At 35.8% G+C, this 15,760-nt stretch overlaps 1 protein-coding gene across 1 annotated transcript in view; it reads right to left on the minus strand.

Moving 5' to 3' along the window:
• Nucleotides 1–212: 212 nt before the first annotated feature.
• Nucleotides 213–15,760, minus strand: part of LOC128995214 (protein furry) — a 335,121-nt gene continuing 319,573 nt past the window's right edge. Inside the window, exons 38-53 of the mRNA XM_054420153.1 lie at nucleotides 15,235–15,350; nucleotides 14,502–14,699; nucleotides 13,879–14,046; nucleotides 13,104–13,244; nucleotides 12,711–12,864; nucleotides 12,261–12,430; nucleotides 11,761–11,835; nucleotides 6,240–6,404; nucleotides 5,783–5,923; nucleotides 5,078–5,259; nucleotides 4,321–4,513; nucleotides 3,908–4,168; nucleotides 3,220–3,369; nucleotides 2,296–2,507; nucleotides 1,395–1,495; nucleotides 213–483 (exon numbers count right to left, since the gene is read on the minus strand). Coding sequence (XP_054276128.1) covers nucleotides 359–483; nucleotides 1,395–1,495; nucleotides 2,296–2,507; nucleotides 3,220–3,369; nucleotides 3,908–4,168; nucleotides 4,321–4,513; nucleotides 5,078–5,259; nucleotides 5,783–5,923; nucleotides 6,240–6,404; nucleotides 11,761–11,835; nucleotides 12,261–12,430; nucleotides 12,711–12,864; nucleotides 13,104–13,244; nucleotides 13,879–14,046; nucleotides 14,502–14,699; nucleotides 15,235–15,350 — 2,552 coding nt within the window. The 3' untranslated portion in view covers nucleotides 213–358. The remainder of the gene's footprint in view (nucleotides 484–1,394; nucleotides 1,496–2,295; nucleotides 2,508–3,219; nucleotides 3,370–3,907; nucleotides 4,169–4,320; nucleotides 4,514–5,077; nucleotides 5,260–5,782; nucleotides 5,924–6,239; nucleotides 6,405–11,760; nucleotides 11,836–12,260; nucleotides 12,431–12,710; nucleotides 12,865–13,103; nucleotides 13,245–13,878; nucleotides 14,047–14,501; nucleotides 14,700–15,234; nucleotides 15,351–15,760) is intronic.

A 15,760-nucleotide genomic window follows, 5' to 3' on the forward strand; every position in this document is an offset into this window, starting at 1 on the left:
AATAGAGTAGGAATCATCAAGATTTTACTCAACTAGTATGGTTTCCACCAATTTCTGCCAACCTGGTACTTTTTGGAGGTGAATTGGAGGGTAGAGGTCTTAAAATATAACTGGAGTAAGATTTTTGGTTTAGAGAAAGGAGTTATTGAAAAAGCAGAAAAACGAGGGCTCAGGTCTTCAAGAAACCAATGAAGTCAACCAGTGTTTGTAAATATTCATATTTAATAATAAATAAGCATACATGAAATAATACTTGATTGATAATTATCTAATATCAAAAGTACCTAAAGTATAAAACAAATACAATAGTGCAAGAAATAAAGGAACTTAACTTTATCACAATAGAGTATAACTACAATTAATTCTTAGTTGATCTTGTACTTTTGGTATCGAAAGTCTTGATTGCGCTTAATACTTGGTACAGTCCTTCCATCAGACCAGTTAGGACCTTTCCCAAGTCTTGTTCAGTCACTACGAACGCATCTGGAACATGAATATAGAATGTAAACAATAATTATTCATCAAACTTTACAGCTCTCAGCAAGTGGGGTAACAGCCGGCCCCGCAGACCCCGCAGTGCGGGGGGGCCCACGAGGTTGAGATACCCTTTTCTCCTAAAACCATCCGTAAAATCAATCCTGTGTTCACGGATGTTTTTCTCTCCTGACAATTTTTTTTAAACACTATGTGTTGGTAGATACTTTTATCCTGCCAAATCTACTGAAGTTTTATCTTTCAATTAACAAAATTGTTAACGAAACGCCACCGCCCACCACGATCACCCGACGTCCGTGATTGTGATTTAAGTATATGGTTTATGGGGGTGTGACTTGTAGTTTTCTCAAAAGTTCATGGGATCAAACAAGAACAAAAAGGCATTATTTTGCATTTCAATTTCAATTTTTTAATTCTTCCCATTTTGCAGAGAAGCCCCTCAAACCTCTCGTAACCTTATCAAGCTTTTTCTTGAGCCTTGCCAGGACTACCGAAAAAATATTCCTGGAGCCCCCCCTGGTCCTACAGTGGTGAAAAAACAAGCGCATGTGGTATACTCCATTACAATTAATGCTGCTTATATTTTTACCGGTTTTCATTCTGCGACGCTTGTGTGGCCATTGCCTCAGTTTTATAGAGTTAAAGAAAAGAACTTCAACGGTCTCTGAAGCATAGCAACAACTAGGGTGCAAAATTCCCCATGTAACTGATACACCTTTTCAGACACATTAATCGATGGTGGAGAAAGGAACTTATCAGTTTGGAAGTATCAAAGAAACAAAAGACACGAAGGGACAGTATCCGCCCAGCTACCCTTGAAAATAAAGGTACCCAACCGTACCTCCAAACGTAATCCTCAAAGTCAACACTTAAGCTAGACAATTGAGAAGAGTAATTACCTGGTTTATCCCTGACAAGCTGGTTGCAGTAGACACTGAGTATGCTAGTGATGTCATCCTCCTCACACCCCATGGACAACAGATCACTCGGCCACATTCCCCTGGAAATATAACATGACATCAAACAAAGTGTTATTGCCACTGAAGTCATACACAATTCCCTAAAAAAACAAGAATTCTTATAAGCGCCTTCAAAATGAATTGAGTAAAAGGTAATTATTTTGTTACTTCACAACATGTTTTGTATATACCACATCATCAGGTTTATCCTCATCAAGAGGTTTGTCATCAGACATGTGAAACTACTACTACTATACTACTACTATACTATACTATACTATTTTTTCGGTTTAGCATGGTTAAGTTTTTTGTGTAGTGGTTGTTTATGTTGTAGGTAATAAACATAAACTTTAAGTACCTGAGGGTAGCTAGGTAGTTGCCTCGAAACATGTCGTTTACCAACTACAAATAAGGATATTGTAAGGTAAAAAAATAATTTAAGTAATATAAAGCAATATCTAGAAGTAGGACTATGAATGCTGATAAACTAGTAGCCTGGGTTAGGTGTCTACGGTACGAGCATGATAGTTCCTGTGTGAGGCCACATGGGAACGGAATGTCTAGTTATCTTTAGTCAAAGGGTAAGCTAGGGTATGTTAAGCTAAGTAGGGTAGGATTGGTAGTTTAGGTTAGGACAGGTGAGTTAGGCAAAGATAAAGATGAAAGTAAAGCTAGGTAGGTTTGGTTAGAATAAGGAGGTTAGGTTCAAGCTAGGTATTGTAGGTAGGTAAGGTTAAGGTTAAGGTGGTTAGATCAGGTGAAGCTAGGTAGGTTGGATAACGCTAGGTTATGACAAACAAACCTGGAATGTGGTAGGTTAGGTTAGGCTAGTCATTTTCACCTGTTGTGATGAGCGTAGTGCAGCGCCGAGTGCCACTTGGTGTTCTGCAGCAGTTCCACCAATACTTGTGACTCCGGCAGGTCGGGGAGCGGAGAGGGCGAAGGCGAAGGAGTGGGAGTGGGGGTGCCTTGGTCACTCGACTCTAAACCTTCCTCTCTAGCTCGGCTCAACGACTGCCTCATCTCGGCCACCTCCAGTGAGATGTCGTTCAGCTGCGATCAACAAAAATTGAAATTGTAAATCTTTGTGTGACTTGCAATCCTTTAATTTTTACATTATTGCTTTGTGTATTTGACTACATTTCCACCCCTATTTTGGTATATAGTATTTTCATTTTGTGTTGTATACTGGTAGATACTGAAAAAGTCAATGGACAATGGTGGAGTAGTAAAAAGAACTTAAAAGTGAAATTAAAGAAATAATCGTAGTCTAATATTAATAAAATCAAAAACTACCAACCAAATAATACAACTAAATACCTACAACAACCATACAACTACAACTTAGTAATTATTCTAAATTTCTTGCCATGGTAAGAAATCATTTTGAATTTTGCATTCACAAAAATAAGACTGATAGATAATAGATATAAGTTAGCTATTTTACAGTTTTAAAATTACATCCATTTTAGAAATTCTAAAACAAAATAAATCTTAATTTAATTTCCAAAGGCAATGGCAGTTCGGGCGAAAGAAAGTGAACTATAACAGATTTTACTAAACTTTCAACAGAATTGTTGGGTTTTTAATGCGGTCTCAACAAGTTTATCCATAAACCTTAATCTGAGGATTAAAAAGATGGATCAAACAAAAATAAATACTAATGGCCATCACTGTGTTCCATCAGAGTTACTAAAATAACCTTAAAATTAAATTCTGATCACCCATATATTAAGTAATTGAACGTATCAAGTACGCCACTGACCTGATTGTCTTGTGCCGTAGAACACAACGCTGTGAACATTTTGTTGGCCGACTCCAACAGTAGCAGCAGTTGGAAGTGTAGTTTGTACAAAGATCGACTGACATCCAACACAGACTCATTGCTGCCAACTCCCTTCAGGTTGTCCATACACTGGTACAACAACATGTATTGTTAGTACGTTAGGTTTAAATGTTCACAACTCATTGAATAGTACAACTTCAATGACAAACATTTATTTACAGTGAGATGTTCACTGTCTTATCTGAGAAAACTGCAGTCTTATGAGTACAGGGACTAAAACACAATAAATAGTGAGAAAATATTGTACTGATATTTTGTTGTTAATTGTAATGTAGGACATCAACAGAGTAGATTAAAGTAGACTGGACCCAGCTGTCCTTGATCACTGGGCTTTAAATGTAAACTCAATTGGTAATTCATAAATAATAATCAAAGAGAAATCTATGAAAAAAATCCATGGAGAAATCTATGGTTTATATCTTTTTGATTTCCCTTCAATCTTCTCTTCTCTAAATAGGAGGATGAAAAATCAGTATAATGTTTTTTTACCTTTTATCATGTGTCCTTGGACTATCTTACTCAGTTAAGAAAGCTGAACTCTAGCCCTTCGAAAAATTGTCCACTTTTAAAGTAAACAAATTCACAGTAAAATCTTCAACACACTTACCTCAGCCGCATGATCTTTCCGGTCGAGGAACGTGTCCAAGTGTTCCTTCAACTCGAGCATTCCGAACCTGAGTGACTCCGCGAGCCGTGGCCCCGCCACCTTATCAGGACTAAACCACACCAATGGCGGGTCTCCGTGCAGTGCAAGTGTGTCTGTCAGCCCCGCCATAGGAGGTACCAACAACTCGGCTCCCGCCACACCACTCTCAATCATGTAGTGACACGCCTCCCTCGTCAGGCACACACTCTTACGCAAAACGTCCTGCAGAAAAAAAATTAAGTAAATAATTGATTAATTTCTTAAAAGAGACTTGCAATGAATTTTTTCTTTTATAATACATTTTGATTTCCCTGTATTGGGTACATTTAAAGAGTGGACGTGTAATGTGAATATGTTTGTTATTTATAATGTACCTTGATGAGTCTGTGTAGTATATGGAACAGCTGTAGAGGGGAGGAAGGAATATGAGACACCAGCCCCTGTATGTGTTGTCTCCACGCCTCCTCGGTGTCGTCTCGCGTGATTGGTCGAAACGTCATCACAGCCGACAAGTTGGGTGAAGCGTTGCAAGGAGTCAAGTCACCCAGATCCCCTGCACTCGAACCACTGCAAATAAGAATAATCGTTATATAAAACGCTTGTACAATTTGCAACTAAGTTTAATATACATATAATTGTCACTGTTACGTAATATTTAAAAGTATTTTTGATTTGATTCACTATAGCATTGGAAATATTGTTATTAACTCAAAGATGTACGCAAATTTGTCAACATCGAAGAAAGGAAATTAAGGTCAATAGAAAATACTTTGCAGGGCAGAAAAATGCTAAGTGGCATTCTCTGCCGGTTTCCAACAGTAGCAAGAGAACTGGTGGGCTTAGAAAGAAAAGACAAAAAGGCCAATGTAACGAAAAGGAGGAGGTCAATATCTGGAAAAGAACCGAGAGGAAAACAACCAACAAGGCCACCACCAGCACCAGCTTAAGGTCTTTACATAAAGCTTTAGGGAGAGTCAGAGAGTTTAAATAAAGTAAACAGTTGGTGAACTGTAAAGAATATATCAGTTTACCGGGGAGAAATAAGGAAGTTATTATTCGGGTACCATTAGAAAACAGCAGTAAGCCTATCCGATTTATGAACACTAAGAAAACATCCTTAAAACAACTTACGATGTATCAGACCTAGTGCCCGAATCCCTTCTCTCACGTAAGTTCAGAGAAGACGGGGGATACACAGGGGTTCCCCCACCTTCTGCTCCACCGGCACCAAACTCCGGCGCTGCGCCCATCTCATCTAGCGGAGACTCAGATCCGATCTCATCATCTGATGACTCTTCTACACCAACACCAACCTAAAATCAAGCATTCTTTGTAAAAACCCTAAACATAGAAGAAAACTTAAAGAAAATACAAATTTGTAAAAAAATTGGTGTTTTATTTTAGTAACCCGCTTGAACGTCATAACTGACATGGAAAATTAATAGAACAAAAATATACACATTTTTTGGCCTTGAGATATGTCTGTTGAGTTCTTATACAAGTTATTTTTATGAATTTATAGAAATACAAATTTTGAAACCCATTCTGTAAGAAAAAAGTGGTATTAAAAGCCTCTCTCAAATCACCTCTCTTGCTCACCTCTTTAGGTTAGCCACTAAAGTTAACCGAACACAATAGTAAAATGAAATGTACAGTTAGATATACTATTTTGGGTGGTGGCACTGGGCCTTGGTTTTTTAGTTCAATGACTACTTAGTAAGCGAAAGACCTCCCAAAATATTAAGGAACAGCACCTTGTAATAGTTACACAACTGATAGTTGACCCATTATTATTTTGTGGAATGAAAATAACCCCAAGGTTAGTCCATTGCGTACCTTCCTGGTGCTCAGGACTGGAGTTTTTTCACTCAGACTCTCCTCGGGATTGTGCGCTCCAAGTTCACCCTCTCCTTCTCCCTCCCCTTCACTCAGCGGCCTGCGTCGCACTCCCCAGTTGAAGTTGTCTGTACTCTCACCCTGCGAAAACAACGATTAGTCAGTACAAAGTGGATTTTTAATTATCCAAGCTCTTGTATGTTTTGGTGCTTATAGATTGTAGATTGTAATATTCATTGTAAAATTAACAGTATTTCTTAAAGTTAAAATCCTAATGTTGTGAGAACATACCTGCTCAAATTATAAGATTTGTAGCAGGAAATAATCTAACTCTAGTCTTAAGCGTTACTAAAAGGGAATATTTAACTAAATCAAAATACTTGATAGACAAAGTGTCCAGGGACATAGACAAACATTTATTTCTTATTGAGTTCTGATGTAAGATATGAAACATCACCTCGACACTTTCGCTCTCGTACTCGAGGAAATCAAAGTCCTTGAAGACGCCGAAGTGATCCTGGTTCTGAGAGGAGGCGGAGAGGTCTGGCCCGGAGACCTCCTCTGTTGACGACGCCATCGAGGACTGTCGCTCCATCAGGTCCGACGACTGGCTGAAGATCACCTGGAAACCACATCACAGATCAACTCTCAACATCGAACATCACCGACAGGTCAAGCGAGGACATATTCTCCCTGGATAGCGCCATCGAGGACTGTCACTGAATCAAATCCGAGGACTGGCTGAGTATCACCTGGAGACAACATCACAGACAATACAACTTTCAACATCAAACATCACAATGACATGTTTAGTCTGCACTCCTATGTGAAGGACACCATTGAGAAAGAGATTCTAGTTTTCATGCTTTTGATTTGACTTTTGAAAAGTCCTAAAATGAAGCTTAAAGAACAAGTTATCATTTCGCAGACTTGTAAAAAATAGTGTTGGTCAAGATAAGTTAAAAAAATCAACACCTGATGATGCTAAACTGAGTTGTCAAATGTAAACCGACTTAAATAATTTCATGAAACAAGGCAAATTAATGGAATATAATAGAATTCGTTAAGTTTAAGTTTTTACACTGAAAAATCTTAACATCTTAGTTTAGAAATCTAGTTTAGTTGTAAAAATCTATTCAAAGAGTTTAAAATTTTGACTTTGTTTTCTTTATTTATACAACAATGTCTACTTTATATTAGAGCCAATATTCATTTATTAGACTGTAGAAAAGATGTGCACAGTTATAATACTCGTTTTTGTAATAACATTAATTTGCCAAAAGTAAGACTAGCCAAGACAGATAAAAGACCAATGATGATTGCAATTAAGTTGTACAATAAGTTACCATTAGATATAAGACTGCTTAGTGATAAGGATTTTAAAATTAAATTAAATTATTTTCTATGTAAAGGATCATTTTATTCTATAGAAGAGTATATGTCAAGACAATGGACTGTTAAGGACTTCTGTTGAATATTATTTATTTATAAAATTGACGTGCCAATGTTTTTGCATGAAATATTTTCTGGCTGAATAAAGTTCTTATTCTTATTCTTATTCTTATTAGCCTATGTAGATTTTATAAAATACAATAGATAGACAATAAAACTTGCATTCTATCACTTGTCTTCTAAAATGGCCATTTGTAATGGGCTCTTAGTTTTTTTTTATGAATGGTAATATGAAGTGGGGGAAATGAGACAAATGCATAATGTGAGTTCAAAATAAAAAAAATGCAATTTCAAAATACACACTCAGGTAACAGTTATAACTAAGACTACTAAAGTCGAATTGACACAGAAAACATTGATTTACCGTAATTACTAAGCAAGCAACTAATACCAATACCAATAGTTACTAGGGTTCAGTGGAACGTGCATTCTACTGTTTCGAAAAAACGAAGTACATAAAGTACTTCAAACTACTTGTTGTCATTGGAAACACTGAGTAGCTAAATGTGTGTTGCTTGGACTACAAATTATGTAAAAATGGTGGAAAAATAGTAATTAAGGTTCCTACGCTAAATAACTTTAGGTAAATACGCTAAATAACTTTCAAATCTCCATTACTAATCTTGCTTGTATATTTGAAAATTATTTATTAGATAATCTTGCTCAGTCTATCAGATATTTCTATATCTTTGAAAACAGAATTTCAGGTACCGGTAATGTAAAAGTTTTAAATACTTTACATAATTATACAATTTTAGGATACGTTTGACTTTTGATATACAAGTGGTTAAGAACTAAAGATTCAAAGAAATCACCTAGTTTATGGTTTTATCTCAATAAAATGTTTAGTTAATAATTTCATCAATATTTTCAATGAGTTGGCTTTTTAATATAAATCACTTTCAAGTCAAGTGGATTTAATAATTTATCGATACTTCTTAAGGGAAAATATGAACATCTTGGATTGTTCAAAACAAATAAAGGGAAATAATAATAAAAGCGGTTCAGTAAAATTTATACGTATTAGGTAGAGTATTTTTATTTATTTAATAAGAACAATGAATTTATTTTCAAATAAAAAATAGTCTTTATGAAAAAAATGATTTTCCTAAAAGTATGAAGCACCTATGTTTACATAAACTAAGTGAGATTACTACCTTTTAAGGTTAGTTTTTTTAAAGAAAAGGCTCTATGCCATGATTTCTTTTGTAGAATAAACGGGATAGCTTACATTAGAAGAAGTACAAGCAGGCCATGGAACAGAAAGAAGATAAGACACATAGCACACAACACTTTTTCCCTTGGGGTATTTTTTGAAAGTGTAGAAAAAGAGAGTTCACAATGGTTACTGACCAAGTGATCAACCATGACAGCGACCATTTTGTAAAGATTCTTTGTCTACACTTGAAAAGATCCCCCAGGGGACGAAATATCGTGTGTTTCATGGCCTGCCTGTACTTCTTCTGAGGTAAGCTAGCTGATATTTCTTCATTCTACAAATTACTATAATTGCAAATTTCCAGGGCAAATTTCTAACTGGCAATAAAATAATTTTGCTGTACATACTCTTTTTTGTTCGAGGTGGTTTCCTTGGATTTTGCTTGAGACAGAAAAATAAAACATACTGAAACATGCAGTAAAACATTGAAAACATGCAGTTGAAAAAAGTATTGTGCAAACAGTAAAAACTTAAAAAATGCATGCGACTAAAAATATCTGTTTATAAACAATTTTAGCTTTTTTAATGGAACAAAAACAGCCGGTGGTTCAAAAGTGTATTCTATGAAAAATATATAAAAGCCAAATAATTATATTTGTGAATCAATAATTCAATTAACGTCATTAACGTAATTAAGTTTCGATCAGAATTCACTGTATAATTGGTGACTTAATTAATTTGTGTTTGAATTCCGCAGTGCCAAAAGATACTGTGACTTTTATCCAGTGAAATCTAAAAGCTTTGTGAAAATTCCAGTAAAACTAACCTTTGCCAGGGAAGTAATCAATCCATCCTGGCCGCAATAATAAGTTGAAGTGAAAATTTTTAACTTAAACCACACCATTTGAAAATTTAGTAAATTTAAAGTATTTTATCATTTTGTTAAGTAATTGTTTTGAAAAAAAAGAGCTAAAAACAAATGTTCCCGTAATGGTTCAGTACACATGTGGCTCTGTAGTACAGGGTTTGTAATTACATGGTATCTAGTTTAAGGTATTTCAATGCATTTTGAAGGGGTACAGAGGGTGTGAGTGTGCAAGACGTTAGATCAGGTCAAGGAAGTGTATAAAACAATTGAAGAGGGTATAAATATCTACATTGTATACAAAACCTTCATTTATACGGGGTTTTGAGTTAATCAAACTGTTGTAGCTATGATGTCAATATATTTTAGTAGTTTATTTTTATTAGGTTATTACATATGTCTTGTTTATCATAAGACAACACACATCACGATCACACATCATGATTATCATCATTGGATTTAAAGCTACCAAAGTGATAGACACATAGTAAATAGGATTCATTTCTGGAACTTGCTATTTTTATTCACCAACCAGTTTTTTCAAACATGAGTGAGAATTCTTCTTTTCTTTATTTTCATATTTCATTCAAATCCTCTATGCTCTTATCTTAGATTTATACCTTCCGCAAAGATTCGTGGCGGCTGAGGGATTAGGACAGTCGGGTGATGTCCCAGCCTCTAAATTAGCCCTCCCTCAGCCGATCTGGGTTTTGACCATGATTCACCAACTGGGCTCAATGCATAGTTGGTAAAATTTTTGTATATCACCATAAAGTGTACTAACGTCATTTTTGTAACCTACGTCAAATTACAAGAACATTGAGCCCAAACACAAAATAATTGCGATGATATTAAGTATACAATTGGTTTTAAAATAATAGACAGTTTTCAGAACAAGGTATATATATTACTGTAATAGAACTGTATACTGTATTACTGTATTACTGTATACTGTTACTGTATTTAGAAACTATTTACACTACTTTTCACTATTTACTAACTATTTACAATCTTGTTCAGAGAATGTTGTCCAAATCACGCCGGAGATTATGTGAAACCAAATAATTGCGATATTACTAAGTACAGGCCTATACTTTGTTTGAGTATTATAGCATAGAATAAAGGATATATATTTAAGACTATTTACAAACTGTTCCCAATACTGTTCAGACACTATTTACAGTAATAATAAATGCATTTCTAGTGAAGCACATCAACTTCAGCTTACACTTCAGCTTTCAACCGAAACCACTGTAAGTAATCGTGAATATATATATTTTCACATGAAAACTATCTATTCTCCTCCTGTACCTAATAATATCACAATTATTTGGTGTCACATTCAGCTCCTGTGTAAATTTGGACTAAATTCTCTGAACATAATTGTAAATAGTAAATAGTTAAAGGAACAGTAGTGTAAATAGATTGTAAATACGGTAACCTTAATATGTTCTGAAAACAGTCTATTATTTTAAAACCAATGGTATACTTAATATCATCACAATTATTTCGTCTTTGGGCTCAATGTTCTTGTAATGGTCCCCATTTCAAAGAAAAGTATTAAAGTACTTATTTGACACAGGTTACAAAAATGACATATTTAATACACTTTAAGGTGATATACTACAGTTTTACCAACTATGCATTAAGTCCAGTAGGTGACTCATGGTCAAAACCCAGAGCATCCAAGCGAGGGCTAATTTAGAGGCTGGTACACCACCTGACAGTCCTAATCTCTCAGCCTACTAAATATGGTTACTAAGTTTCTTCAGTTCCGATGATTACCATCTCAACAATTCTTAAAACTATGACGCTCACTGGCTTTTAGAGTACATAATATTTTCATTCATATTACGGTGTGTTACATGAGGTCGGTAGAGCAGGCAGGTTTCTTGATTCTAATGTATTTCAAGTTACCTCAGGCAAGTAACCTGCCTACCAACTGCGCTCATCTAAACATGGCTTTACTGATGCTGGAAACCTGACTTCCTACCACATGGAATTTAGCGACTTTGATGTTACTGCATATTAATAACACAATAATTAATAACATATTTTCAAGACATATCAACAAGCTTAGAAATATCATCTCAAAGATAAAGGATTACAGATTTTAGCTTGTTTTCTTTCATTTTACTGATTATTATCCTGTAATTTTAAGTTGAAGTATTTTAGTTGATGGTGTATGCTGAGGAAAACAGTAACCATGAATTGTTTAAACAAGTTGTAAGTTCTACATTTTTACTTCACAATGCATGTTAAAAGTAAAAAACGTTTAAAACCGTTTTCTAGCCAAATAAATAAATAAGATAAAAATATAATTATTAGGAAGAAACTACATCAATACGGTAAAAAAAGTATGCAATTTGAGAAGGGGCCACGAGACTAAAGTAAAATTTCCTTCAAACAAATAATACCATCTCACAAACTGTACATAAACTTTACATTGACGGGAAGAGCAAAAGTAGCAAAATGAAAATAAGAGGGCTGAGCTTGACTTACCGAAGGGCTCTTTGGTAGTCCGACCCTCTGTCCACAAGTGGTAAGTAGGTTGACCAATCCTTCTCTTACACGGCCCTGTAACATGAGATAAGACATTGATGAAAACATACTCTATACAAATGGGCATTTTTCAAAAGAAAAACAGAAGCTGAGTAGTCGTTCATATAAACGAACAAACACAACCACTGGTCTCAAAACCCTGAATCATTGTCAAATTACTTTTCATGAAAATACTAACCTGTTGCAAACTCTTAAAACTTATTTTGAAAACTTCTGTTTTTCAACGACATGGTGTTTATATTTTTTTTTTTTGTAAGAGCAGAGAAAGGAGTTCAAATTCTAGTCTTCTTACGATCTAAAGACCGATAAATAGCATAATTCATTGATTTTGATGACAAATTTGTCTTACCAAATGAAATGTTCACTCCCTAAAGTAATTAAAAAAAACATGTTGTAACAGAAAACTACAATGTCAACATACAAATTGACAGCCATCCCACCTGACACATCCATGGTCTTTTCCAGCCACTGACAGCAGCACTATCTGCGGGAGAGAGTGAGACGGAGCGTCGAGGCGAGGCAGTCGTCACGTTCTTGGCTCCGGCTGTGATGTTCTTACGGCCAATGAGAGGCGTCTGCGAGAGGTCGATGGTAAAGTCCATTGTACGACCTGTCACAGCAAATAATTATAGAGTTGTATTCCATTTTAGCTTTATGACTGACTGTATATAAAAACTAAAAAAAAACATGTAAAATATGGAATACAATTTATAAAATCTGGTGCATGTACCTGTAATCTGGATGAGTAGGTACAAACACCAGAATTTTAGATATTGTATTGCAAATTTTTTAGATATTGGATAATTTTCCTTACTTCTCTGTGCCCACCCTATTTGGCAGTAAGGGGATGATAAAATAATTGCCATAGTGGTGCCAGTTAAGTGACGTACCAGGTAGTTCCTTCTTGGTGAACACTTCAGCGTCTGCCCATGCAGGATGCGGATCCCACGAGGGTGGGTGAGGAGGAAGAGGGGGCGCGACCAGTGACGACGACCGAGTCACGACCAGCTTCAATATCTTCAGAGATTCCTTCCAATGTTGTCCCTGTGAGCAATAAACATAGTTAAAACGATCTTGCATCAATTTTAATTCCCGCAAAAGAACGTGCATTATTTCAACGATATAATGCACTAAGGATTAATTTACTGTCATTTAAGAAATAATTGCAGTCATTTTCTATCATGGTAAGAAAAAAAGGTTTTCAGAACTTTTTTGGGCATATTCAAGATCCCGAAATACGAGAAACTATTTCCTTTCATTATATTTAAGTAGCTTGTACTTACCTCAATGTATTTGGCTATCACTCGCAGCAGGTCTGCGTTGATTGGTTGAGCCACAGCTGACGCCAGGTCCACATAATGCAGCATACAGTGGATGATGCTCAACACGGGCAGTTGTACCATGGCTGGTCCCTTCTCTAGTACCTACAACAGCACACCGTTTACTGAAGAAGAGCCAAAAGAGCAGCTACAGGATTATAAACATGATGATCAGTACATGAGAGTCCTGCTAGGCAACCTTAATAGCTAGCTGGGAAAACCGGGAAATGTAATTGAATGTTGATGATCGACAAAAAGACCATGAATTGTGTATGAAACAGTGAGTTTTGGATCTGTTGCTTTATTTTATGAAGAACACAACATGATCGCTTGAAAATATCATGGGTGTTGAAGAGATTGTGGTAGAAAAAATTGGATATTTAGATGATTGTAGGAAACTATCTTGATTTTGCCAGGACCTTGGGAGACAGTGACAGGGAGACAATCAAAGTGTTGACATGATCGCGGGAGCAAATATGAGTTTACAGTTTTAACAATACAGTACATTGTTTCACTTTTCAATAACATTTTACTACATTTCCAGGATCCGGTGCGGATAAGCTCAGATTGGCAGGACTGTGGTGTATCTTTCCCTCTTAAGTTTTTGCAATTGATATGTTCTTTAGAGTCATACCACGTTGACATTATGCTATAACAAACTTAACTTTACCACTTTTGTTACCTGACAAAAAATAAAAAACTCACACAAAAACAGGGTAAAAACAAAAAAAAGCTTTACCTCAACCAGGAAGGCAAGCATGTTGAGACTGAGATGTGCGTAGCTGTCGTACAAATACTTGACCACACACTTGGTCCATTGGAAACTCTCCTTGCTGAATGTCCTGCGACTATACAGTGTCATCACAGTCGCAAGGTTCTCCAACTTCTTACTCTTCTCTGTGCTCACCTGCAGACGATAATGATGTCAGTTTAAAAAAAAACCACAAACAATTTAATTTGTCATTAGATATGTAGGACTTTTTTTGATAGATAAAGTTAAAATCTAGCTTGATTGTCATACTCACTAAGATATATAAGACTTATGGAATAATTGAGATCAAATAACTCAATGAGAATCATTTATTTAATTTCAACAGGCAAAGTCAATGCCACATGGAACTTTCTCACACTTAAAATGTAAATTAAAATTCATTGTTATAGCCCTGGCACTGCTGTATTGACAAACACATGACAAAACACAAAACATAAACATGTAAATAGAGGTACAGTACAAGAACAACTGAGTTGATAAAATTTAGTTGGGGCGCTGGGGCAAGAAACCACGGCATTTACATCTTGGCTTTGTAGTCCGTTGCCCTACCACATGAGTTAACGACAAGTTATACAGTATGGTTCACTAACCTGAGCGATGTTCTCGGCACTCATGATACAGAGTTGGTTAGCGTCTTCGTAATGTAACAGCATGTACGGCAGCAGAGCTACCACATTCATGGGGAAGGCCAAGGACTGGGTAGGATCTACCACGGGCAAGTCCAGCAGTGGCGTGAACTGTGATAGTAGCGTCATCACAGGCTCATATGTGTTGGGGTTGGTGCAGCCCTGAGTAGAACATAGACAGTTGGATAATAAACCATCTTACAGACAACTATAGTTTTTAAACATCTAGCCTATCTGGTTGAAGAAATTATGTTCAATACAGTGTGTACTCTCTTTAATTCAGTGGAATGAGTAAAATAGAACCAAAGACTAAAACTGAGAGGTAATGTAGTACATTTTTTTTATTTCATTTCTCTGTTAAACAACAAACAGTTGTATTACAACTTATTTACAACACCATAAAATTGAAATACACAAATTTAATTTCTTGGAAATGACCTAGAAGAATTACTATTTTCCAAAAATTTAAAGTTTGAGTTTGAAGTGCTAACTGGCTAGGTTGTGCAAACAAAATTTCAGATAATACCTATTTGCATAATAATGTACTGTTTATGAATAATTAATTCTTGATCACAGAGAAACTCAGAAAGTGAATGTGGCAGGTCTAATGCAGTATTGTGATGAATTATTTGATGAACAATACAAGTTCAAAGAGAAGAATATTATCGTAACAGTTTTTAAAAAAACAAGCCTTTACCTTGAGCAGTAAAGCATGCACTCCGGGAAAACTGTTCCATCGCAGTTGAGACTGAAGTTTGTCTACCTTGTCTCTGGCATCAGGTCGATCCAAGGGCAGCCGATGCATTACTCTACCTATAAATAACACACATAACAATATGTAATGTCAAATTTAAAATTTTAGATTTAATGTAAAACACTTTAAAGTCAAAGCCAATAAAAAATCCACAACCATACTTTAACTTACAAATACTTCATGATGATCAAGTTGAAACACTGAACAAATATAAATATTAAAATACATCTCTCTTACATTACAACCACATCTACTATCCCTATAGGGGGAGCGAGCTGGCGTAGTGGTTAGAGCGCGGGACTTCAGTCCCTGAGGTCCCGGGTTCGATCCCCGCCAAGTCACCGATGGATTTTATCTAAGTGATAATGCCGCAACCCCTAGGTCTAGCCTGAATTAATGTAAAAAACAATCCCAGGCTCGTGCCTAGCGTCCTTAGGACAAAAAAAAAAAAAAAACTATCCCTATAGAC

Source organism: Macrosteles quadrilineatus, unplaced genomic scaffold (assembly GCF_028750875.1).
Source record: "Macrosteles quadrilineatus isolate MER2022 unplaced genomic scaffold, UCM_ALF_1.0 Scaffold_5__1_contigs__length_97177068, whole genome shotgun sequence".
NCBI lineage: Eukaryota > Metazoa > Arthropoda > Insecta > Hemiptera > Cicadellidae > Macrosteles > Macrosteles quadrilineatus.